We start from the raw sequence: 26409 nt of genomic DNA, 5'->3' as shown, positions 1-26409 counted from the left end.
ATGCCAGGACATCCAGGAAGATGCGTCCTGTTCTGCAGAATCTGAGACAGGAACCAGGCCAAGCTGGGAATAATCATTTTGAGTATCATCCCCGTTACATCAAGCTGAGCAGAAGCTTACACCGTAGGTAATTTAATTAAGGCATCAACCGGAAAGCCATGGACGGAATATCAAGGTGATACCTGCCAGTGGGGGCCATAAGAAAACTTATCACAAACAGGGGAGAATTGTCAGAGGGATTGGAAGACAGAACTAAGTAGGAGCTGAGAAGACCCTTCCCATGAAGTAGCCAGCCAGCAGGGTGATGAGGGCGTGATATACCTGCTCACATTCTCCTTAGACAGAGACAAGGTATAAATAGAAAACCTTGTTTCTCTCTCAGGTGTAACATTTGGTACTGCTGCTTCTGACGTGGGCTTTGCTTTAGCCTTTGGTGTAGATGTCGTGAGGTCCAGGTTCTACATGTAGCTCTTCCGCAGATCACATCACCTCATTTGCCCTTACTTCCCTCATCCATAAAACGGGATTTTCAGCAAGGGGATCCTAAACTCCCTTCAACTCTGAACAGGTCAACCCAGCTTCAACCACTGAAAGTGTTAAGCTTCCAATAAACATTACAACTTCCCACCTACAGGCAGTAAATAAATATTCAAGAACTTGGTCTCCTTCGACCTGTATACCTTGTAAAACCTAGACTTCACCCGGTTTTTTCCTGTCTTTCCTTGGATCTTTTTTGCTGCCTACGACAACGCAGCAGCTTCTCACTAGTCATGGGGCTGCCAGAATGAAGCAAAAGTACCTGGTGGCAGGTGCATCGCCATGAATGGATGTTTATAGCTTCCTCCCAGCCACGTTTCCTGCCTGACCTCACCCAGACTTCTGCTTTCTGTGTTTGGAAATAACATTCCTTGACACTACTCATTCCAGATGTAGAGAGGAGAGAACGGGAGCTCAGTGAATTATAATTACTTGGACAATTGAGATACCTTAAGTCACACATGGTAGCCTCTCTGAACTCCGCATTCTTTGACCAATTTAACAAACTACATTTACCGTGTCCACTTCCAGGACAAAGGTCCTCCCTTTTCAACCACTAGAATAAAATAGGGACTGTACCAGAATGTACTTTAAAATATCATCTCCAAACAGAAGATGTCAAGGTTGAATATAAATGGGATCTAATTTTTGAAGTAATCTCTCAATCAGAGGACACAACAGGATGACATATTTATGACATTCTCAAAGTTAAGGAAAAAAATGTAAAGGAATCTCAGCTTTATAAAATGTCACCCGGACAGGGTAATTTTACCTAGTCCTTGAGCGACTAGGTAGTTACCATATTAAATGGTCTGGGATGATTTAAATTCAAAGGAATTTCACTGAATTTTATGAATTCAATGAATGTCTTACAATGAATAACTCTAATGTGTTTCTTGACCACCTTGAGGCTGTGAAAACATATTAATAAGACGGAACAGACAAGTTAGCACTGATACTAACTTTTATTTAGAGTTATTCAGGTGGAACATATCTATGTATCCATTATTTACATGAACAAAAAGTTATTAATTTAATTCATGTTAGACTTTCTGTCAATGCTAAAAAAAAAAAAAAAAAAAAAGCGAAAAGCAAAACAAACATATTTTCAAAGTTCCTTCAAGCCGGTTCAGCAAAAAGTGAATTGGGGTTGTTTTACCAAGTAAATCAGTTTTTACCGTACTGCTGTGTGATGTTACAAACCTCTCCAACCCACCAGAACCTTTGACTTTGGAAATACGCTTTGCTTGTGATCTTCAAATGTAGTAAAATTTCTTTGAAATTTCTTTAAAGTGAAAATACCAGTCTTTATCTACATATAGTTCCTTGGAAACCACCTTGCCTATTAATCTCTATTAAGCAATGGTGGGTGGTTTGCTGAATTGAGTAGCTGAATCAACGGGCTGTTTTAGACCCAAGTCACAGGGTCTGAGGCCGTGGGTCACAGAGGGGAATGTTAGCCCTGAAGTGTGGGAGTTCCAGCAGACATGACCCTTGACTGAAGACACCCAGAGTGGCTTCTTTCTTCCCTTGCTGTGTCTTGGAGCAACACAAGCGAAAAATATGTGTATTACCCATCGGAGAAATGCTTAGATAAGTCAATTACAGGAAAGTCACTGCATTTCTTAGAACTTAGGTTATCCTAGCAGTGAAATGGTGGCGATAACTGAACTTTCTGCTGTACAGAGTCATATTTTAACATGTAAAACATACAACACGTCCTTTAATTAACACGGCATACTTATGTCACGGTATTTGGGTTTTCTCACAAGCTTATTCTTTGCTTTATCTTACCTTATATTCTGTATCCAGGTAAAGGCAGTTGTCTTACTAGATGTCTTCTCTAAGTGATTTATTCTCCTCTTAAATATAATATTCAAATTTTCCCACAACCTGCTCCCATTTTTTCCCTAAGATCTCTGTGTCCAAGACATAGATACCAACTGAATTTCACATATTTGTTCCTAAGTAAAAGAGTAGGTTTATTTTTACGGTCACAGAAGGCACTCCGCATTAAATTAAAATGTTTGTAATTCAAGCAGCCTACAAAAATGGATTGAATGGAATGCTTGGAAACTAAGATAGAGCGGAGTTGGAAAGCCAAGCCATCCCATGATGGGAATGTTTGTTAGGCCACCAGTGGGATCCCCCAGGCCTGTGTCTGCGTTGGTGTTTTCACTGTGGAATTTATGATGAAACTGAAGGAGCCGAGGCCTCGGACTTCACTTTGAACCTATCACAGGCAGAGAGGACCGGCAGAGAGAGTTTTCTCTGACAAATCTGAAAAGTATCCCTCCCACGCTGTGCCTGCTTTCATTTATTTATTTATTTTTTAAAGAATTGGTCAGAAGGAAACGAAAATCTCTGAATAAAAATGGAAGAGAGAGACAGAGAAAAGAGAACAGTTTGCAGATGTAAGAATGTGTTACTTTAGATAATCTTCGTAGGAGGAGGTGTACATAGTAAATCAGCACCAGAAAAATGCAAATTTTCAATAATGTGATGATTCTGCTTTAAACCTACTGAACCCAAGAAGTTAAACGATGTGAAACGCCTGGGGGAGAGGCTCTGGACAGTCTTGAAGATGACACTCTGCACTGGTCCCAGTCTTCTGCGGAACAAGTGGTGTATAATAAGAACTTGAAAACTAATCAAACGCTTTCACTGATAACACCGTTTTAGGAAAATATTTGAAGGAAACAATCCAATAGAGGGACAAAAAGGATGCCCTTAGCAATTCTATTTATATTGGTAAAAACTGGAAATGCCCAAGCCACCCCCGACAGGAGACTTGCCAAAAAAAAAATGCGGAGAATATAAATATAGAGGAATACACTGTAGCTTTACGGCCATTCATTGAGTCACTTATTATTTCTTCAGTAGATCATATGGGGCCTTGCAGATCACGTTCAGCACTTTACATGTTATTTTAAAGACAGGTAGAAGCCATTCAGGGTCTGAAGCAGAGACTGGCATAATGAAGTACAGAGGTGAGAAGTAGGATGTAGGGCCGTCGGCTTGGCTGGCAGATAGGCGCAATGGCGGTGACTTAAACTAAGATGGACCAGCAGAGAAAAGGGGGTGATTCAAGCAGTATTTAGAGGGCAGAGTCTATAAGTCTTGGGGACCGATTAGATGTTGTATAAGTGGGAGAGAGGTGTTAAGGACGAGTGCCGAGTTTCTGGCCCAATCAGGTGGGCGTTTACTGCACTAGGAAACACCACGTGGTTTGTAAAGGCGTTTATGTTGAACACATAAGATGCGCGGTGCCCGGGTGGCATGCAAGAGGATGTATGTAGGAGGTAAGTGAAGGTTCTGGAGTTGAGGAGGTAGGTCAGGCTGGAGTAGATTTAGCATAGACAAGCTGATTGAAGCCATGGGAGGGGATGAGATTACCCAGGGAGAAAGATGATGAGAGATCTGGGAGCCTTAAAGGTTGGGGAAGGAGGGAGAGCAGAAAACCAGGAGACGGAGGAATGTCTGAAGCCGAGGGGTGTTCTGAGGCCGGGGGCGGGTGCAGTGACTAGTGGTGATGATGTTGCTGAGAGGCAGCAAGTCCCCAGGTACCATTGCCCTTTGGGTTTGATGACAGAGAGGTGACCTCAGCAAGAGCGCTTTGGAGAGAGGGTTGGAGTGGAGACCAGAGGGCCCTGAGGAGTGGACGGAGAGGGGTGTGGTGATAACAGAGTTGGACAGCTCCTCAGGGAGTTTGGCTGTGATGGGAGGAGGGAAACAGGAACAGCACCTGGAGGGGAAGATGAGGACAGAGAGGTGTGTGCGCACGCGTGCGCACGTGTGTGTGTGTGTGTGTGTGTGTGTGTGTGTGTGTGTAGAAGACAGGAAACACTTGAAGCTGCTTAAATGCTAAAGAAAAGAACCCTATAGAAAGAAGTTGAAGGTACATTGTGAACTAGAAGGAAAAAGAAACCATGAACTAGAAATATCTGTATGACATGATGTCAACTGGAAAAAAATTCCATTCTTATGAATGTGCCTTTATGAAACTTATGCATGTCCTTTAAAGACAAAAATATTGAAGCAGAGCAAATAGTTTCCAGATTTTTTGGAGACACATCTGTTAATAATTATCATAATCACAAGGAGTACCATCTCCTGAGCGCACAGGAGGGCAGACATGCGGCTGGCGCACTTGTTCACATTATCTCATTTAATCCTCTTAACAGCCCTGCGGAGTCTGGGCATTTTTCTCATTTGAGACAAAAGAATATTTAACTAAGCCCTGAACTAAGGCTCAAAGAGAAAAGTAGTTTGCCTCAGGGCATGCAGCTGTTGACTAGAGGAACCAGGATTCAAACCTGGGACTTCCTTGCTCCAGAGCCCAAGCTCTTTCCTCTGAAAGTAAAGAAACTTTGTCATAAAGCAGAAACTAACACACCACTGTAAAGCAATTATACCCCAATAAAGATGTTAAAAAAAAAAAAGTAAAGAGGCGTAGATATGTTTAACCCCCTAAACAGCATCTTCATGATCTTGGTCATCACTCGTCTTTGCTAAGGCAACTTGCAGCAGTTTTATTCACTCTCGCTACTGTTCGTTTGGAACAAATTGCAAATAAAATCATAGAATTCAGGATTCTCGAAGTCGTTGCCTGGCTTTTAACATCAAGATCCCTGATACAAGATTGTAGTGTGTTTAGTTTGTGGGTTTCTCTTCTGTGTGTGTGTGTGTGTGTGTGTGTGCGCGCACCTAGGAGTATATCCAGGGTTTGGGGGACCTGAAATTTATAATTTGAGGGCACATAGTTCTAGGTTTCCTTTCACGGGACTATACAAATAAAGGCCCCTGAAATTCACTAGCTTCGAGGCACATCCACTTGTGCGCGTACCTGTGGGTACGTGAACCATGTGTGTATGCCTGAAGATACATGGAGAAACCAGCGAAAGCTGTTATCCCTTAAACAATAGCCTCGATTTCACTGCTTATCACAGTAGGAGTTAGTACGAGTTATTCCTTTTCTGGGAAGACAGAGAAGATTTATCAAGAGTTGAACAGGCCAAGAGTTTTTTGAACAGTGCCTTTGAATTCAGGCCAGTGGTCATTAGCTTAGTTAGATAGACAGAGCTATGGCTCGTGCTCTTTATACAGCAGGCAAATAAATATGACTTCTCTTTTCTATTATTTATTCATTTATGGCTGTGTTGGGTCTTCGTTTCTGTGCGAGGGCTTTCTCTAGTTGCGGCGAGCGGGGGCCACTCTTCATCGTGGTGCGCGGGCCTCTCACTATCGCGGCCTCTTGTTGCGGAGCACAGGCTCCAGACGCGCAGGCTCAGTAGTTGTGGCTCACGGGCCCAGCCGCTCCGTGGCATGTGGGATCCTCCCGGACCAGGGCTCGAACCCGTGTCCCCTGCATTGGCAGGCAGATTCTCAACCACTGCGCCGCCAGGGAAGTCCCATAACTTCTTTTTAAATCTGTTCTTTATTCCAGAGATCTCTTTGTTAAGATCGCATTTGAGATGTGATCTCCTGTGTATAAGAAGATTTTAAGAATGTAGCAAGAAAACTGACTGAGTATCGGAGGAATCGGGGGCCAGTGGAGATGGAAGAGGATGGAGTGGGGGGAGCGTCTTTATTTATTTAGGAAACTGTTGTAGATGGGATGCATGTTCTGTGCTGCTCCAGAGACCAAAACTAAGAACCGAGGTACATGAGATTGCAGAGGAGGCCAGATTCCAACTCAACAGAAGAACTTTCTGTCGACTAGAGCTGTCCAGAAATGGTTTGCTTACGTTGTGTCCGGCTACCCATCACAGAAGTGCTCAGCCAAAGCTACTTCTTGGCAGGGGAAGAGGAGGCAGGGGACTTTTACTGATCACAAGTTTGAGTGCATCTAGGAAACCTATAGAGTCCTCTCTAAGTCTAAGATTCCAAGCCATTACCAGGCACACACTCTTCCTGCCAATCATACCCACATGGCACATACGGTGGGTTGGTTTTCCCCCCAGAGTAGCGATTCGTTTGTGCTAAGCCAGCCACATTCCCCAGCTGAGTTCCTGGTTGCCGCGGAAACATGTCTGTGGATGGACTGGTCCAATTGTGGCCATACTCTGCAGTCTTAGAATTAAGTTTTTTCTTGGCCCAGGACCCTGGGCCCAGGCTCCCACCCATTAGCCAGCTATCACAGGTGCCACTTACGAGTGTTACCTTACTAGTTCTTGTGGTTGAGTTAAAGAACTGGCAGAGCTCTGCCTGACCGGCCCCTCTCCAGCTCTCTCGTCCACTCAGAGAGGAGCCTTCTCTGCTGGGCTCCCTTCGCCAGCTTTGGGTTGAGAGGCTGGGGAGAGGCAGTACAGAAGGCCTGGGAGAGTATGGGGCAGAGCACATATCAGCCCCGCTGCAGGCTTAGCCCAGTGGGGGAATGGCCTCACTTCACCTTGCCCTTTCTGAAGGGGGAACATAACACTGACCACGACCCGGACAGTCTTCCTTTGTTCTCCTGAGACCTCCTTCGGGGTCTACCGGTCTGTCCTAAACCACTTGAATGATATCCATAATAATAGCAGGAACAGCGGTGGTCACACAACAGCTGGTGCTTGCTGAGTTCTCACTGCCCGGTGCTGTGATGAGCTTATTACACACTTACCTCATCCAGTCCTCACAGGCATCCTGGGAGGTAAATACTGCCAGTATCGCCATTTTCCAGATGAGGAAATGAGGCCTGGAGAAGGTAAAGGGCATCCACTTCGTTGCCTCGCTTTCTCTGTGCACGTAGAGAAATGGAAACAGAAAAGAAAGTGACCTGCCTGCCCTCCAGCCACCATACCCAGAGCTCCTCCAGCCCCCCGAGTGACCTCCAAGGAGGGACCACATGTGACGTGCACCAGGCCCTGCTTCACGACATCCTCTTCTGAGGGAGATGTTTGCATTTCGCAGAGAAGTTCGGGGACCTGCTCAAGGTCGCCTCGTGTACAGGAGCTGGTCCTCCAGCCCTGGCTGCCGGGCCCTCCCCTCACACCAGCCCGCATCCAAACCAGCAGAGTCCGACACCCACACACACACTGCATCTGTATTTCCTCGCCTCCCCTTCCAAAGTGGCTACACTAATAACTGACCATTTTTGTTAGTATCATCAGGAACACATTTTTTTTCAGTGTTTTCGTTTTTCTCTTCAGCTACTACCGGTATAAAGCATCGCTCAAACCCACAGGATAGAACCCAGCGTTGTGAGGCCATGTAAATTCGGAAAAGTTCAGGAAGACATTTACACTAAACCAAGACACAAAATGTTGATTAGGGACTTATTTTTGTAAGCGATTAAAATATGAATCATTAAAATAGGACTGTATTTCAGGCTCTGTATCCTCATCTCATCAGAGACAGCATCACCATGACTACTGGATTTGAATTAGATGAGCTCCAAAGCCTTCCCAGCTCCAAAGGGAGTCATTTGTCACGGGTCTACCTTACACAGAACATTTTTAAGTCGAGTTCAGAACACCTCTGCGGTTCCTTGCCCGTTTCACTAAAAGGAAATTCCCAAGTGACGTGGGGTCTTCAGTTCCTTAGAAGTCTTTTTTTTTTTTTTTTTTTTAATTTATTTATTTATTTTTGGCTGTGTTGGGTCTTCGTTTCTGTGCAAGGGCTTTCTCTAGTTGTGGCAAGCGGGGGCCACTCTTTATCGCGGTGCGCGGGCCTCTCACTGTCGCGGCCTCTCTTGTTGCGGAGCACAGGCTCCAGACGCGCGGGCTCAGTAGTTGTGGCTCACGGGCGCAGTTGCTCCGTGGCACGTGGGATCTTCCCAGACCAGGGCTCGAACCCATATCCCCTGCATTGGCAGGCAGATTCTCAACCACTACGCCGTCAGGGAAGCCCCCTTAGAAGTCTTTTGCTCTATTTGATCACAGTAGTAAACAGTGGCAGTAAGTTATATTAATAATGACCAAAATTCAAAGGTAGAGGAAGAAACAAAATCAAAGGAAAGACACCAGGGCATCTCAGGAATCACTTAGGACGGGGTATTGTGGAACTTATATTTGGTGCCAATAGAAAAGGCACAGAAGTTTGCAGAAACAAAGGAATTCATTTGGACTGTTTCTCAGATTCAGGCTGAGTTGAAGAGGAAAAAAAAATAATTTAGCAATAGCCCACAATATGCAGTAAATTAAGTTGTTAATTAAAGTATCTGTTAAAAGTGGCTGAGATTAGAGACAAAAGCCCACTGTTTGGTACAATTGTTGACTGCGTATCTGTATGTGGAAGGGCGTGGGAGACAGTTAGAAAAGCCTGTGGTATTTTAAAGATTAATCACCCACCCCTAAGGGGCTTTGAGGCACCCACCTGCATTTTTTAACTTGAATCTAAGTCAGAGGGGAGGGACAAGACCATGACAGCTTTTTTGGCTAATTAACAACTCAGTGGACACTTCAAATACCAAATAGAATAGAAGGCCCCCAGCTCAGACCAGCCCCTACCATCCTCTGCGAGGTGCTGACATCTAAAGATGATTTTCTAGAGATTGTGGAACCTTGGAGCAGTGCCTGTGTGTATTTTTAGAGGGAAGCATCCCAGAACATAAGCCAGTTCCTTATAGGGTATCTTTAATAGTTAGCACCTCTGACTGGACTTGCGAATTTCTTTTTCACGTTTATTCTTTTCCTGCCTGGGATTGGGGTAGATCAGAAAGGCACGTTTTTCTCTATTGGGAAGATTTCTATGAAGAATCCATGAGTTCTCATTGAAACATTAAAACTTTTCATCCTTAATGACTTTGTACTTCTTCTTTGAATAATCTGAAATGCAAATACAGACGTGAAAAGGATGTTTTTTATAAAAATAGTAGCAATAAATTGGGACAGTTTCTAATAAAGTCTGGTACATCCCTGTGACCCTGTGACAGGCTGTTATAATGCAGCTACTAAAGCAGTTAAATAATGTGGAGGGAAAAGAGAGATACTAAACTATTATAAGCCTGATTCTAATTCTATACCCATGTAATACTGTAGATAGTATTAACAGGCTTGTGTCTCTTAGGGATAGGATTATAGGTGATTTTTGTTTCTTTCTATCTTCTTGCATTTTTATACTTATTTTTGTATATGACTTTCATAATCAAAAAAGTTCAAAAAAAATAAAAAACCTGCATGGCTCTGACCTGAGTTTCAGTGCCACATCCTGTCCCCTATAAGCTCCACGTGGATAGGTGGCAGACCTGTCTTCCTCACCACTGTGTCCTTAGGACAGTGCCAGGTGCAAAGTCAAAGCTCAGCAAATAGTTGTTGAACAAAACACTCCCATTTCCCTATTTTTCTTTCCTTTTTCTATCCAGGTGATGTGCTCTATGAACTCCTTCAGCATATTCTGAAGCAGAGGAAACCTCGGATTCTTTTCTCACCGTTCTTCCACCCCGGAAACTCGATACACACGCAGCCGGAAGTCATCCTGCATCAGAACCACGAAGAAGGTACCTAGGAGGCTTCTCTCTCCTTGCTTGAGACATAGCCAAATCCCAGAGGTTCCACTGTTCCTTTGATAAGTCGTTCTTATTCATGTGATTCATTTTTCATTCAACAAGCATTTGTGGGGTACTGATTTTGTTTGAGACCCTGGGGGAAATGCTGAGATGAATAAGATCTGGTTCTCTGCAACTCACAATCTAGGAGAGGAAATGGGATAGATACACACGTAAGTATCAAAGAATAATTATGACAGAGGCTATAAAGAGACAGTGGAATGGGAGATTACAGCCAGTACAGGCAGCAGGCTCAGCTTCGTGAAGGAGGTGACTCTGTAGGATTCTGTGAAGGTCTGATAAGCAGGAGTGAAGTGGAGAACGTCCCTGGAGGACCCAGGATGGAGGGAGTCCTTGGATTAGAGAGCAACCCATGACTTGGGTTATAGAACTTACCTTTCTTTGCCCCCTACCTTTGATTATGAAAAATTTCAAACAGACCCCAAATAGAATAAACTAACTAAAGCTCTGTGATCCACCCCCTCCCCCTACTTCAACAGTGATCAACAGGGACTTCCCCGGCGGTTCAGTGGTTAAGACTTCACCTTCCAATGCAGGGGGCGCGGGTTCAAGCCCTGGTCGGGGAACTAAGGTCCCACATGCCATGGGGTGCAACCAAAAATTCAAAAACAAACAAACAATGATCAACATTTTGCTGTTGCAGAACTAGTCCAAGGAGGTAAGATTAGAAACAGGACGTGGAGGACTTTGATTTCCGGGCTGTGGAGGGAAACAGTGGGGAGTGAGGGTAACAGAGGGTAACCTAAGCTGGAGGAAGAAAAGAGACCCAAACCCTGTGAACTCTGCGGGGGACCAAGGAGGTCTAGTATGCGTTCACGGGAGGCAGTGTCTTGCAATGTGCTCACTGTGAGCGCTTAGTTCAGGTGTGCCACGCACTGCTCTGCTCCGGTGACTTAACAGTGGTCCTAATCAAAGCGTTGGTAGAAAACACAACAAAAGACCAGAATCGAATTGCGGCCCCGGGCAGAGTTCCACAGCAGGTGCTTGGGTACAGAAATAGGGTGTAAGAAGCTTGCTTTGCCCCTGTTCTCTTGAACAGCGATGCACCGTGCCTCTGGGGAGCATTTCGTCCACATCCTTCTGCCCAGATTGGGGACACAAGGTGATTCTTTGAAACTTGTCTTTCAGACCAGATTATGAGGGGCCTACACCCCCTGGGTTTTTTTCAGGGGCATTTCCTTCAACTGATTGAACATGCCCCAGAGCAGGACTGTTTTTGTTTTGTTGTCGGCAGATTTAAAAATGAGACGTTCCGTGTTTCCCTAATTAACACGTCACAGGACAGAGCCTGGCTTCAGGCGCCCGACCGGCATCTCCTCCCTGTGCCCAGCTTCTCACAGCAGGTCCCCTTGCCTCCGCGATGGAGAGTAAGCAAGTGCTTCTTGCAGTCTCCCCACCTGTGCCTCTCATCCTGTCTTCCTCTAGCTCTACCTCTGCTGAATTCAGCAGCTGCCCCCCACCCCAGCTGGGTTGCTTCATTCTTTTACCCTTCCTGCCCTGTGCGTTTCCTGTTTGCATAACAGCCAACAGCTACTCCAGAGAAGAGGTGGTGGGTTTACTGAAGCTTTAGGATTAGGGCAGGAATTAGATTGCCTAGGCTGCCTCTTCACACACAAAAGGTGTGTGATGGGCTGTTTTGTTTTGTTTTGTTTTTCACTCTCTCTCTTTTGCTCATTATTAAAAAAAAAAAAAAATCCCATTTGGAATTGCTGTTTCCCGGTTTATCCTCAGCTGTGATGGGAGGCTGATGGTCTCATCTCACGGCAGCTCCTTCCTTCTCTCCGCTTGGCCTGATCTGACCCGCAAGTAGGTGTGTTTGCTGTTGTCCTCGGGGACAGGAGTGACTCGGCAGGAAACGCTGGCCACTCTCAGAGACCCCTCTCACCGAGGAAATGCACGTGCGCCACCACCGACACCCTAAAGAGCTGCGCTCTCAAGTGCTATGTTGTGGGCCGTGGTGAGCTCAGTAGGTAAAAGCATGGAGCTAATGAGGCCGAGGTCAAGGGCTGCATCACCCTGTGGATCAGGTAGCTCTGCTTCAGACCTGCTCTTAAAAGTAGCGCGTTCTCAGAGACGGTTCCTTCAAGCTGTCAGTCAGAAAACACCATCCTGGTATGTGCCCTTGGTCCTCTGCCTGCTCTCACGTGAGAGCGCACAGAAGGGAGCGTGGGTCTTTGTCAGGTGGGATCACGTGAGAAGAGCTGTGCCGGGCACGGAGGTGATGTGAAGAGGCTGCTGGCCCCCAGACCTCCAGATATATCGGTGCCTTTGGTGACAAAAGGACCAACTAGAGAGGTAGAAAGAATATATTTACAGCTTAACATGAATTATCTCTAGGATCAATACGGTTATATCGTGAATGGTAACACATTAATATGGGCATTTGTTAATATACAGAGAGATCTGGTCCTGGGGGGGAAAAAAGTTTGTTAAGTGAAATTATAAACATCCAGTATTACATCCCCAGTGATTTATGCTACCTAGTTGGGGATACAGTACAATGTAAGAGTGTGTCGCTCTTGACTCGGCCCAGAGCTCAGCATGGAAGGAGAATGGGCCATTCCAGAGAGGGCCCACTCAGCCCCTCAGCAGGCTGGCACAGGGAGGCGTGCAGAGTGACGTACAAACACAAAGCTTCATTCAACACCCCATGACTTCACCTCATCACTGCCACCGACGTGACCAATTCAGACATTCATAATTTCACAATGGGAATTTATGTCACAGGACAAACATATCTTGTGTGATCCCGCCTACAAACATCCCCTATGAGTACATTACATTGAAGCCTCACCTTCCGTGCTGGCAGCCACGTGGCAGTGCCAGAAGCTTGGAGGTCATTGTTAGCTCAGAGGCTCCCTTCCAGGCTCTGATGGGAGAGAAGGGTGTTCATACTAATTCAAACCCTTTATTTTGTACACATTCATTATCTCTAGAAGTGTGTCATGCCTTGGGTGAAGCAGTACTCAGATTACCACCTAGGTCTAGGAGAACCAGCATTTCTACTCTTCCCTTACTCAGTTATGGGAGGGGAAGGCGATATTATATAATTACGATAACCTTACAACCTTTCATCCATACCCAGACACTTATGCTAGGGAAATGGGACTCTAGTAAGTGAGCTCGGACATAGGCATCAAGCCAGGACCATCCCTGACAAACTGGGACACATGGTCAGCTTAGATTAAATGTCTTCAAGAGTGGGATCTGGACATCAGGAAACCAGGTTCTAATCCTCTCTTCTGCCAGAACAGTCCTAAGGACTCAGTTTCTCGTTTCTCTGGCCCTTAGTCACCCCAGTTATAAGACAGGAAATACCACCAAATGGTATCAGATCTTAGAGCCCTTAAATCCTAAGGACTGGGTCTCCCTGGGTGATAGGAAGACGAATAAGACACATTCTCTACTTTCAGGGTCGTAGGCAACTAAAATCCACAAAAGGACAGCAGTGTCCTGTCTGGTGATGCTGAGAAAAGTTGAACATCTATTCTCGTTTATCTCACCTTATCGAGAACTGCTGACAGCATTACCCCTCTTAGTAGTCAAACCAAGAGTAGCACCATTCACTTGTTTCACAGTGGAAATCTCATTTTTAATAGATTCCTTTCCTTTGATTATTGATTACCCATTTTATCTGCATGTTATGAATTAGTTAGGTATAACGTAGATGGCTGTGTAGGAAGGAGACTACTTCTCTCACCAAAACCAGGAGGCAAAACATCTTTAGAAATTTCAGACCAGTACATGGTTATAAAATAAATTTATTTTGTCACACACGGTTGTGATATCAACTTCTTTTGATACTTTGGGTTCCGAAGTCAGTGACTTTTGGCTCCCATGGAATATTTAAGAAGAAAAGCTTGGTGCCAAAGCGTATATTCGATTGCCACTGGTCCTTTGGTGTTAGAACTACTTGAATGAGTGATTCCCTAAAAGTTCATTGAGCAATTAAAATATGCTTCTAGTCTAGGCTGGTCTCCAAATGGGGTCAGCTTTGCAGAGTCACCCCTGTTGGACTGAACATGCACACGTGTCCAGGGAGGGGGAACAGGACCTGTGTTTCTCAGGCCATACCACGTGGCTTGTGGGATCTTATTTCCCTGACCAGGGATCGAACCCGGGCCCCAGCAGTGAAAGTGCCAAGCCCTAACCGCTGGACCGCCAGGGAATTGGGAGGTGATTTTGAATCACTTGAATTTGAAACTATTCCCACATGCTGTGCAGCAGTAGACATAGTTCTAAGGTGAAAGTTCTGCTCTGGGGCAGCTCTCTGTCACCAGGTGGATATGGAAATTGGAAGTGAGGACGAGAAATTTCAGGTGTCATTCTCAGTTCTCCTTACAACTAGCCCATGGTCATAGCCCAGATAGTAGAGGGAAATCATTTCTTCATGGAGGGTGGGGAGGGTGGCTGTATTCTGGGATGGCCCACAGAAATTTTATTTATATGATTGCTTTACTGGGGGAAATATTTCCCCTTCTCCCTCCTCTTGCCCACCAAATCCAACTGCCAGAGACTACTTTGGAGGAAGGAAATCTTATACAATTTTTTTTTTTTTTGTCGGTACGCGGGCCTCTCACCGTTGTGGCCTCTCCCATCGTGGAGCACAGGCTCCGGACGCGCAGGCTCAGCGGCCATGGTTCACGGGCCCAGCCGCCCCGCGGCATGTGGAATCTTCCCGGACCGGGGCACAAACCCGTGTCCCCTGCATCGGCAGGCGGACTCTCAACCACTGCGCCACCAGGGAAGCCCAATCTTATACAATTTTAATGAGATAATTCAACGAGATGAGGTACATGAATCTACCTCATAATAACAAAATAAGAGCTAACACTTATGGTGTCCTCATTGTGTTCCAGGCCCTGTTCTAAGCTTTTACATGTTTAAATCATTTCATCTTCACAACCACCCCATAAAGAAGGTGATATTATTTCTACTTTATAGATGAGGAGATTGAGGCTAAGAGCAGTAAAGTACCCTGCCTCCAAATCACATAATTATGTAGTGGCAAAGCTAAGACCTAACCCCAGGTCCACTTGGTTCCAATGCCGGTGTTCATTCCACTGCAGCATGAATGAGCTGACCGAAATAACATTTTTATTAATTTTGTGTGTTTGCAGGCACCCTGAAAATAGGGCAAATGGTTAAACGATGAGTAGAAGAACCATGGAGATTAGGATGTCGAGACAGGTCCAATATACTGGCAGGTCCCCGCACTCCTGCTTATAATGTTTCCGCTTCATAGTACAGATCTTCCCAGACTTAGGATGGGGATACGGCCAGATAAACCCGTCTTAAGTTGAAAATATCCTAAGTTGAAAATGCATTTAATACCCCTAACCTACCAAACAGCACAGCTTAGCCTACCTACCTTAAACATGCTCAGAACACTTACATCAGCCTGCAGTTGGGCAGAATCGTCTAACGCAAAGCCGATTTTATAATTAAGTGTTGACTATCTCATGTAATTTATTGAACACTGTACGGCAAGTGCAAGACAGAATGGCTGTCTGGGTGCAGGATGGTATCAGTTGCTCGCCCGCGTGATCGCGTGGCTGACCGGGAGCTGTACTCACTGCCGCTGCCCAGCAGCACGAGGAGTATCGTCCTGCACAGCACTAGCCCCGGAAAAAGATCGCAATTCAAAATCTGAAGTACCCTTTCTGCCTAATGCGTATCACTTTGCCACCACTGTAAAGTCGAAAAATGGCTAAGTCGAACCGTCATAAGTCGGGGACCATCTGTACTTGAAACTGTCAAGTGAAAAACCAAAAAACGTCAGAGATAACTTTTGAGACCCCAGTGTATGTCTTCAGTTAATGATATTAAAAACTCATACTAAATTGGACTGAATTAACCTGTCTGGATCTCTGACTGCCCCAGGATGAATGGACTTATTAGCGGGACAAAAATCTCCCGGCCTGGGAGAGATGTGGGCTCTGAGTCAGGCAGTGGCCTCTGAGAACGGAAGCCCTGGCTCTCGTACCCCTGGACCAGCCCCTCGTGCGGTGGCTCCTTGACAGCCGCCCCCCCAGGACAGGCACCAGGGTAGATGAGGCTTCCAGTTGCTCAGGCCACATCCTATTACCCGTTGTTGTAAAAACCACCCCGATTTTCTAGTCTTGCTGGGATCGTGTTCATGACTGAGTGTCAAGGCGGCCACTGGCCCGGGTTTGACATCTTTGTTATACACGTTAGCTGTGTAGCACATGGTAGAGCCAGAGAGCATGATGGTGCGTGTATGGATCCAGACCAACTGGGTTCAAATCCCAGCTCCCACTTCACCAGCTGTGTGACTTGAGGCAAGTTCCTTAGCTTCCTTGTGTCTCTGTTTTCATCTGTAAAAGAAGGAGAATAGCAGTACCTATCGAATACGATTGATGTAAGAAAGGGTCAAGTTCATAAGGGAAATGCCCTCAGAGCAGCATCTGTCACACAGCAAGCGCTTGATAAATGCTATTCATTATGACTATTTGCTGTTTCTTAGCACTATTTGGTTCAGGTTTTTTCTTCTTTTCTTTAAACTTAAAAAAAGCTGAATTGTGATAAAATACACGTAACATTTATCATCTTAACCATTTGTAGGTGTACAATTCAGTAGTGCTAGGTGTATTCACGTTGTTGTGCAATGGTGTTTTTCTTCTTACCTCCAATTCCAATTTTCTGTTTTTTAATTATTTTCTTATTGAAGTATAGTTGATATACCGTATTGTGTTAGCTTCAGGTGTAAGCAAAGTGATTCAGTTATATATCAATACACACACATATATATATTCTTTTTCAGATTCTTTTCCCATATAGGTTATTACAAAATATTGAATATAGTTCCCTGTGCTAGTCCAATTCCAGTTTTCTTAAGCAGTCCCGTTACTGCAATGTCATGTGCTTCGTGCAAACACCAGGTTTCTGCATCCGGACGTAGGAAAGGTCTGTTGTCCACCCATGCCATTATCCTAGGACTTCTTCATGGGTTAACCGGGCACCATCTGTTGCATGATTTCTATGGGAAAATACATTTAAAGGGCAAACCTTAATTCAGGATACAGCCTGTTCGGAAAATAAGCAGTGCCTACACTTTGCGTTACCTTCAGTACCTGGCACGTGGTAGGTCCTCCACAGCCCTTTGCAACCTTTCTATGAATCTGGCCGTCTCCTCTCACCCTTGAGAACTCTAAGATTAACCTTCCTGTGCCCCTTTCATCCCTGTGACTCTTGAATCTGGCAGGAGGTAACGAGGTCCCACCAGAACTTCTTGTCGTCCCCAGTGTCAGAGCCCCCCCGAGCGCCGGCTGACACTTTCCCCCGCACTCGGCCTCATTCCCCTCTTCTCTATCCTCCTCTCCTCTCCAGGGCCTCTTCTTCCTGCTTTGCCTCCTGTATGTCGTGGTCTAGGGCAGCATGACCTTTCACCCTCTGACCTGGTTCAGAGCGTTTGGTTGTGATGGGAGCACATGGAGGCCCGGGGTGGTACATGGAGCCACTTTTCATCGGGGTCATCAGCCTCCCTCTGGGGGGACCCGTGCACCTTCCTTGGGCCAGCTCCCTCCAGGGGTATGGAGGCTCCCCTTAGTCCAGAGGCTAGCTTGCTCCATTGAGCTAAAAGTTTTAGGGGCAGGAGGTCCCTAATAGACATGAATAATTCTCCCAAGGTAACCAGGAAGTCTTCAAGTGATTTCCTCTTAGCCCTCAGGAAATGCCACCTGATTCCTCTGAGATAAGAGGGCTGGGGGTGGTGGGTTCAACCCCAGAGAAGGAAGCTCTCCACTCGTTCCCCTCTCCTGCCTTAACCTTTGTGCCGCCCTGGCCCCCTCCCTATAAATGATTCACAGCATTTACCTCCAAAGGGCAAATTGGCTCATCTGTAACCTCATCCCTTGATTTCTTCATTCACTTCTTTTGTGGGCCTTTCCTGAGACTGAGGGAGACTCCTCTACACCACCTGGGAAGAGCAGAGCCAGCGTCCGGCCGGGAGCACGAAGCCTCGTGTCTACGGCTGGTGTAGACTTGCCCACACCGTCTGCGCTAAACCACCGGCAGAGGTGGCCTGTTGGCAGCTATCCTGCCCACAGTGATGAAGATTAAGCCTCAGAGTCCTGAAAGTCACCTGTTTTGTTTCTTTCAGCCCCTTTCACCCAAATGCTTATAAAATTCTAGATGCTTCCTTAGGATTTATTGTGTTTGAACTCAGACGTCTGTGAATCCTACACTCCAAGCTAGGGCAGTTTTCTTCTCAGGCCCTGCAAGGGAATTCAGTGACTACTGAATGTGACAAGGGAGCTGAGTGAGATGGAAACACTGAAATGGGCAGGCAAAGGGTCAGTGGAAAGTCTTGACTGAAAGTCTTGGCTGAGCCTCTTGGAAAGGCGGTGGTAGGGATAGTTTTCTAGGGCTGCCACACACTGGGTGGCTCAAACAACAGGAATGTATCGTCTCACAGTTCTGGAGGCTGGAAGTCCAAGATCAAGGTCTGGGCAGGATCGGTTCCTTCTGAGGCCGTGAGGGAAACTCTGTGCTAGGTTTCTCTCCCAGCTTCTGGTGGTTTGCTGGCAATCTTTGGAGATCCTCGGCTTGTAGATCTTGCGTGGCCTACCCCTGCGTGCCTTGACTCTTAATTCAGCACCTATAGCCTTTCGTCGTTTTTTGATATGTCTGCCTTCTCCATTAGACTGTGGCACCCTTGAGAGCAAGGACCGCATTTCCTTCCTCTACGTATTCTGCATCTGAGACACTACCTCACACACGGTCGGCATCGCCGGAAGTTCTTTGCTTCAATTCATATTGTAACGACTGTGTGACAAAACACTCCTCTCCAGTTGTGTGTGTGTGCATGTCTGTGTGTCCAAATTCCCCTGTTCACAAGGGCACCAGTCATATTGTGGAATAGAGGCCCATGCCACTCCAATATGACCTTACCTTACCTAATTACATCTGCAATGACCCTTTTCCCCAGTGAGATCATATTCTGAGGTACTGGGGATTGGGACTTCAACGTATGAATTTTGGGGTGAGGGGCACACAAGTCAACTCATAACGGGGAGTGACAGAACCTGAGTATGTATATGAGATCTATTTTGAATTCCATCTCAAGATCTAGAGCCTTTAATTTTTGTATAGGTCTTTATATCATTCATGGTTCCTACTAATCTTTTAAAAAATTGTGCTGGGAAATGGTGTTTACATGGGGAAAAATGTGGATCCCAGTGTACTGAGGATGACGAGTGAGAGTTATCTGCTGGGCCTGTTGAATTGCATCTCCGTCTCTTATTATCATCCATGGCCTTAGGGGAAGCACGGTGGGGAAGTGTGATCCTGGTGTGTGAGACGTAAACTTGATCTTCGCCTTTGCTCTACCCTGGAAATGTCCTAGTCAAAAACCAAGACTTTAACCAAAGGCAGAGTTTTGCTTTGTTTTTTAGGTCTACTAGTTATTCATTATATAACGTGATTAAATTGGGCTGAATTCTGATGAATTCTAAATAGAGAAACTTTCATAATAAGTAAAAGGAAAGAGGATGAGAAAAGAAATCAGACCTTTTTTGGTGATCATCACACTTAAAGTCCTAATTTATTGGGGGCTGTTTGGTAGTGAGAAGAAGGGATTATTTGTGTCTAAAGGAGATCTACAAAGAGAAACGTTTGGGATCAGAAAGTACTTTCAACCAGAATGAGGTCCCTACCACTCCTGGGTACCTTCCCCGCCCCCCCCCCCCCCCCTTCTAAGCCCACACTGACCAATTACATGTGGCTTTTCCTCTCTCTTCCTTGTGCGTTTCCCTCCCATAGCAAACCTTCAGACCAAGGGCAATGTGGATAATTTCCCAGTTTTCCAGCTGGGCAGTTCACCAAGAACAAACCCAGACATCAAGGCCAGACCAAAAAAACATCTTCTTGTTTTAGACAGAAGACTCCTACATCTGGGGGATTTAACGCACCCACTGTCCGCTTAGTGCGTTTCCTGTGTCCGGAGCTTCTCTGCCTGTCAGCTCTGGTCTCATAAGTTTCCATACCCTGCTGCCAACTTAGAATAACAGAGGCAGCAGGGTAGCAACCTCAGAGCCCACTCCATACGTGAGCACATGCTTCGCAAAGTGAAACAAAGCTTGGAAGGGCGCGTTGCAGACCTTTCAGCCTCGACAGTGGTGTGCCCAGACCACCAGGAGCCTGGAATTAAATACCCTCAGTTCCAGTTCTCCACCATTAACGTTATCAACTTCATCAAGTACTTCCTCCTTCAGTGGTGTCTGCAGAGAAATAAATAAATCGAGCCCATCCAAGTCCTGTTCCTGCCCAGAACCGGAGTCAAAAGTGAAATCTGAGTTGGATTATCCAGAGCGCTGTCTCCCTCCTTCATTGTTCCCCAAATCTGGGCAGGAACAGAGAGTGAAATCTCTCCAGGACATTACATCAGTTCCTCTTTTACCCTTGGCGCAAAAGTTCTTCCTCTCGTCGTTCTCCCAGACTTCCTAAGGCTTGCCCTGAGTGCACACCCATCCACTGAGCCTTGACGCCCAGGACATCAAAGAAAACATGCAGGTAACCAGGCTACTGGCCAACGCCTGTGTCTGTTGTAAAGTTTGTAAGAAGGGAAATGGATTCAGGAAATAGGATTTCTTAGTACATGGTCTTCATCATCCTGAAGTATTTTTAATCCTTAATAAGCTTTTAAGGAAAGGGAGGTATTCTGTAAATGGCATTTAGAAGAAAATACGTGAAACTTCAAAATGCCGACTGTCTTAAATGTCGCTTGCAATGATCATGTTGTGTGACATAAAGAGTGAACCATGGACAAAAGGTAAATTCATTTTTGTGGATGGCAGAATTGAGATCTGTATTAGCTATGAAAAGAAAACTTGCCTCATCCCCGCAAGATTGTAGATCATTTCTATCATACTAATAATTTCGGCCGTTAAAGTTAACCCCATGGGCCTCATCAGTGTCCTGTAAGCATTATTTGCATTGCGTTAAAGTGAGGAAGTTGACTTGTCATCCCAACCTGTATCTTTGCAAGGTTGATTAAACACTTTAATTCCGTTTATAAAATCATAATCACATAGCCATCACGTCACCTGACAATTAATAGTTCCTCAATATTATCAGCTATTTTATTCCTGTTTACATTTTTCCAGCTATCTCATAAATGTTTTTTTTAATTTATTTATTTATGGCTGTGTTGGGTCTTTGTTGCTGCACGTGGGCTTTCTCTAGTTGCGGTGAGCAGGGGTTACTCTTTGCTGTGGTGTGCGGGCTTCTCATTGCAGTGGCTTCTCTTGTTGTGGAGCACGGGCTCTAGGCACGCAGGCTTCGGGAGTTGTGGCTCGCGGGCTGTAGAGCTCAGGCTCAGTAGTTGTGGTGCACGGGCTTAGTTGCTGCACGGCATGTGGGATCTTCCTGGACGAGGGCTCGAACCCATGTCCCCTGCACTGGCAGGTGGATTCTTAACCACTGTGCCACCAGGGAAGCCCTCATAAATGTGTTTGCAGTTTGTTCGAATCATAATCCAAGCAAGGGTCTGTCTCTACTTCACAAGTGGTTGATGTGTCTCTTGAGTCTCTTTCAATCTCTACAGGTCTCCATTCATATCTTTTTTGTGTACATGCTTGCACACTCTCTAGGTGTTGAAAAAAGAAGTTAGCCATAATTAGTATAATTTTTCCCCTGTATGTGGTGTTAACTTTTCCTTCCCCTTTGGTTGCTTTCAAAATTTTCTGTTTCTTCTTGGTTTTCAGCAGTTTGACTCTGTACGTGAACGTACCTTTCATTGTATTTATCCCGCTTGGAATTTGCCGAGCTTCTTGGATCCTTAAGTTTGTATATTGTTGTTGCTGTTGTTGTTAACAAATTTGAGGACAATTTGGCCATGATTTCTTCAATCTTATTTTGTTTTGTTTTGGCCCCATTCTTTCTGTTTTCTCCTCTTTTACGACGTTATAGTGACCGTGCAGGAAAATCATCTTATTTTCTTCGATGACCACACAAGTACTTAGGATAGGGTATGACAATCTCTAATTTGCTTTAAAATAATTCAGTTTTTAAAAATGTGTGTTGAGAGTGTGGGGGGGATACCAACCCACCAATGTCTATTTAAAAAAAAAGTTTTCACCTTCTCAAACTCCAGTTACATTTCTTTTAGACCATTTAATATTGTTCCATAGGTCACTGAAGATCTATTTCTTTGTTTTTAATTTTTATTGATCTGTTTTCAGATTTACTAACCCTTTCTTCTATTATCTCCCATCTGCTATTAAGTCTCTCCTGTCCAAAATTTCAAGTACTGTATTTTTCAGTTCAAAACCCTTTTTGATTGTTTCCATTTCTTTTCTGATAGTCTCCATCTGTTATCACTCATTATGACTATCATTTTGTTTAAATGCTTGAACTTATTTATAATAGCTACTTTTTTTTTTTTTTTTTTTTTTTTTTTGCGGTACGCGGGCCTCTCACTGTTGTGGCCTCTCCCGTTGCGGAGCACAGGCTCCGGACACGCAGGCTTAGCGGCCATGGCCCACGGGCCCAGCCGCTCCGCGGCATGTGGGGTCCTCCCGAACCGGGGCACGAACCCGTGTCCCCTGCATCGGCAGCCGGACTCTCAACCACTGAGCCACTGGGGAAGCCCAGCTACTTTGAAGTTCTTTTTTGCTCATTCCAACATCTAGATTATCTCAAGAGTCTACTTCTATTGACTGCCATCCCTCTTGAATCTGGGTCACATTTTTCTGTTCCTTCACGTGTCTAGAATATCTTTATTGGACACTGAATATTACATATAACGTATTGTAGAGACTCTGGATTATGTTACATTCCTCTGAAGAGTGTCGATGCTTCTGCTAGCAAGCAGTTAAGTAACTAGTCAGTCACTCTGAATTTGTGGAGGCTTGGTCTTATATTATTTGGTTAGGGAAGATTTATTTCAGTTTTGCCTTTAGCCCTCAGGCAAATCCCTTTGTCCTAGAGCATAGTCCTTACTCCTAAGGTGTGGCCATTCTGGGGTAATAAGCAGCCTGAGGTGTTTTCAGAGCCTTCCTTGATAGAGCCCCAACTCTGAACTCTGTCTCCAATACCATGGCCAGCAGCTGAGATTTCGTGTCTTTGAACTGTACAGCTGTTACCTTTCCCTGAGCTCCTTGGAGTTCCCCCTGCACGTTGCAGTTCAGGAGCACGTGTTAAGGATTTGAGGGCATTTTATGTGCCAGTTAGTGGCTACTCCCTCTGAGGGTCCCTCCTTTATGGAATTTGTTTTCTCCATTTTTTTTGCCCTTCTGACAGCTTCATACTCTACTCCCTGGCATCTCAAGCAACTTTCTGTTCTCTTTCTAGCTGCCTCACACTACGTGGACTGGGAAGGACCCTCAGAGTGACAGCTGTATAAATTTGGATCTTACCCTGGGCAGTTCCTTTCCTGCAAGAGTAAAATCCCCTTCAGTTTCCAGTACCCTCAGTTACTTTTATAAATATATTTTATCCAGATTCTATCATTGCTATATGTAGGAAAGTTAGTCTGATACAAGCCACTCCGCCATTACTGAAACTGGAATCTCCTTCTCCTTTGAGAAAAATGGTAGCATACCATACATACTTCACCTTGCTTTTGCTCATCTAGCCATAGAGCCTAGAGGTCAGTCCTTAGCAAAATATTTAGTTACCCCTCATTCCATTTTATAGCTGTGTAGTCCTCCATCATTTAGAGATATGCCATCATGTGTTAAACCAGTCTCCCACTGACAGCTGTTCCAACGTTGAAGCACTTTTAAATTCGTGGCAGCATGTTACATAGTGGTTACAAAATAAGCCCTTTGCCTTCAGGCAGATGATCTTTTAATTATCACGAACAGTATTTCTTTTGTTCAGTGTCTCATATGATTTGTGAGATCTAGCGGAGTCCCCATTTTCCTGTTAACCCTATATAAAACTTGAAGAAACCACCACCTTTGTCTCTGTGTACTAACCCTATCAGATTCCCAGATCCCCTTTATATGGTCTTCACATAGATGTTGTCGTAATGGATAAAGGAGATATCTTTGACCTGCTTTACTTAGAACCATGGACAAGTCTTTGACCAGAACAGGGACCTGCAAGTATGCACATCCTTTTGGTGAGACAGCTCTGGGAACAGATGTGGCCAGAGAAACCTCATTAAGATGTGTGTGAGGCCCCTGGAGAAAACTCCATTTTTGTAGGCAGAGTTTTGTTCTTCCAACCCTTAGCAGCACTCCTAAGGCCACGTACATGCTGGTCCCTCCCTCAACCCAGCCCATGGAGCTACTTCTGCTGCTGAGCTGTGTACACTTTTTATATATATATAAATTTATTTTATTTACTTTTGGCTCGCCCGGGCTTTCTCTAGTTGCGGCGAGCAGGGGCTACTCTTCGTTGCGGTGCGCGGGCTTCTCATTGCGGTGGCTTCTCTTGTTGCGGAGCACGGGCTCTAGGTGTGCAGGCCTCAGTAGTTGTGGCACACAGGCTCAGTAGTTGTGGCTCGTGGGCTTAGTTGCTCCGTGGCATGTGGGATCTTCCCGGATCAGGGATCGAACCCATGTCCCCTGCATTGGCAGGCGGGTATTAACCACTGTGCCACCAGGGAAGTCCCTGAGCTGTGTATACTTCTGATGTTGTCCTTCCTCAGATGTCTCCAGCTTGAAAGTTCAGGTGGGATGGGGTGGAGGTATTGTCAGGGGTCCATCCCTCCTTCTCACTTAACTCTACCTGTCTGACTGTGCACTCAGAAACAAAACGATCCTCAATGTTCTCTCCGGTACAAGATTGTTATTATGTAAATTAGGCCCACTGTGGACGCTTAGAGCAGGTTTTTTGTTTTTGTTTTTTTTTTTTGGCGGTACGCGGGCCTCTCACCGCTGTGGCCTCTCCCGTTGCGGAGCACAGGCTCCGGACGCGCAGGCTCAGCGGCCATGGCTCACGGGCCCAGCCGCTCCGCGGCACGTGGGATCCTCCCGGACCGGGGCAGGAACCCGCGTCCCCTGCATCGGCAGGCGGACTCCCAACCACTGCGCCACCAGGGAAGCCCTAGAGCAGGTTTTGATGTGACTTAACCCCCTAGTTTCTACATAGCAGAGAAGTAGATATTCTAATGGGGACATAAGGTTCTAGAATCTTCCTGGAATCTAACTGGCTGGGTGACCTTGGGTAAGCTGCTTAACTTCTTTATGCCTCCATTTTCTCTCCTGTTAAACAGGAGTCATAGTAGTTAGTATCTTCTGCTTAGGTGTGTTATAAATTTTAAACAATATAATCCAGTACGTAGGATATATAGTGATTGCTTTATTGTTATCATTAATACCAACAACTCCTGGAGATAGAGAGTGTGAAAGTCGGGTTATGAAAAGTCAGTGAAAACATTTAGAGAAAAACCCTTAAGGGCCCTAAAAGCCATGTCGAAGAGTCGAGTAACAAAAAGATAAAGAATGAACGTGTGGCTTCCTTGTGTTTGTGAGCCACTAGCAGGTGATTAATGGAATGTCTGTAGACATTTTTTGCTTGTCCATCGGCAGGAAAAGAATTTCGAGTATGTGCACTTTGATCTTTTTAAAGCGGTGAAAAAGAGCCTGCGTCCGGGAAGAAAGGTGCTCCTGCAAGCTCATGTGCTCCACGGTCGCCACCTTTAGGACCGCAGTGAGGTCCCTCCCCTGACCATCCATCAGGGTCTCTGACTGTCCTTCCCTCTGCTCCACAGATAACTGTGTCCAGAGGACCCCGAGGCCGTCGGTGGAGAACGTACACCACAACCCTCCCACCATTGAACTGTTGCACCGTTCCAGGTCACCCATCACGACAAACCACCGGCCTTCTCCCGACCCCGAGCAGCGGCCCCTCCGGTCCCCCCTGGACAACATGATCCGCCGCCTCTCCCCGGCCGAGAGGGCCCAGGGACCGAGGCTCCACCAGGAGAACCACCACCAGGAGTCCTACCCCCTGTCAGTGTCTCCCATGGAGAATAATCACTGCCCGCCATCCTCCGAGCCCCACCAGAAGCCCTCCAGCCCCCGGCAGGAGAGCACGCGGGTGATCCAGCTGATGCCCAGTCCCATCATGCACCCTCTGATTCTGAACCCCCGGCACTCCGTGGATTTCAAGCAGTCCCGGCTCTCCGAGGACGGGCTGCACCGGGAAGGGAAACCCATCAACCTCTCCCATCGGGAAGACCTGGCGTACATGAACCACATCATGGTCTCCGTCTCCCCGCCCGAGGAGCACGCCATGCCCATCGGGAGGATAGCAGGTAAGCGAGCGCTGCCCTTGCCGCTCTCCAGCCTCGAGCTTCCTTGGGGCCTCACGCTGTCGCAGTTAGGTGCCCTCCGAGGCTCTGGGAGGCCAAGTGGAGGCTTCTGCCTGCAGGAGGTGAAATCCTTAATGGGCTAGTTAATGAGCCACGG

The 26409-nt window shown here is 45.9% G+C and overlaps 1 protein-coding gene across 11 annotated transcripts in view; it reads left to right on the top strand.

The window, feature by feature from the left end:
- ETV6 (ETS variant transcription factor 6) overlaps positions 1–26409 on the top strand; it is a 240627-nt gene that overhangs the window by 192777 nt on the left and 21441 nt on the right. For all 11 annotated transcript variants that reach the window (XR_004351778.1, XR_004351775.1, XR_004351776.1 and 8 more), the window contains 2 exons: positions 9821–9955; positions 25710–26255. Coding sequence is in view for 6 of the 11 variants with exons in the window: in XM_032645767.1 (XP_032501658.1) it covers positions 9821–9955; positions 25710–26255 (681 nt within the window). In the remaining 5 variants the exon portion in view is untranslated. The remainder of the gene's footprint in view (positions 1–9820; positions 9956–25709; positions 26256–26409) is intronic.

Source organism: Phocoena sinus, chromosome 10 (genome assembly GCF_008692025.1).
Source record: "Phocoena sinus isolate mPhoSin1 chromosome 10, mPhoSin1.pri, whole genome shotgun sequence".
NCBI lineage: Eukaryota > Metazoa > Chordata > Mammalia > Artiodactyla > Phocoenidae > Phocoena > Phocoena sinus.
This window is presented reverse-complemented; position numbering and strand designations above follow the sequence as displayed.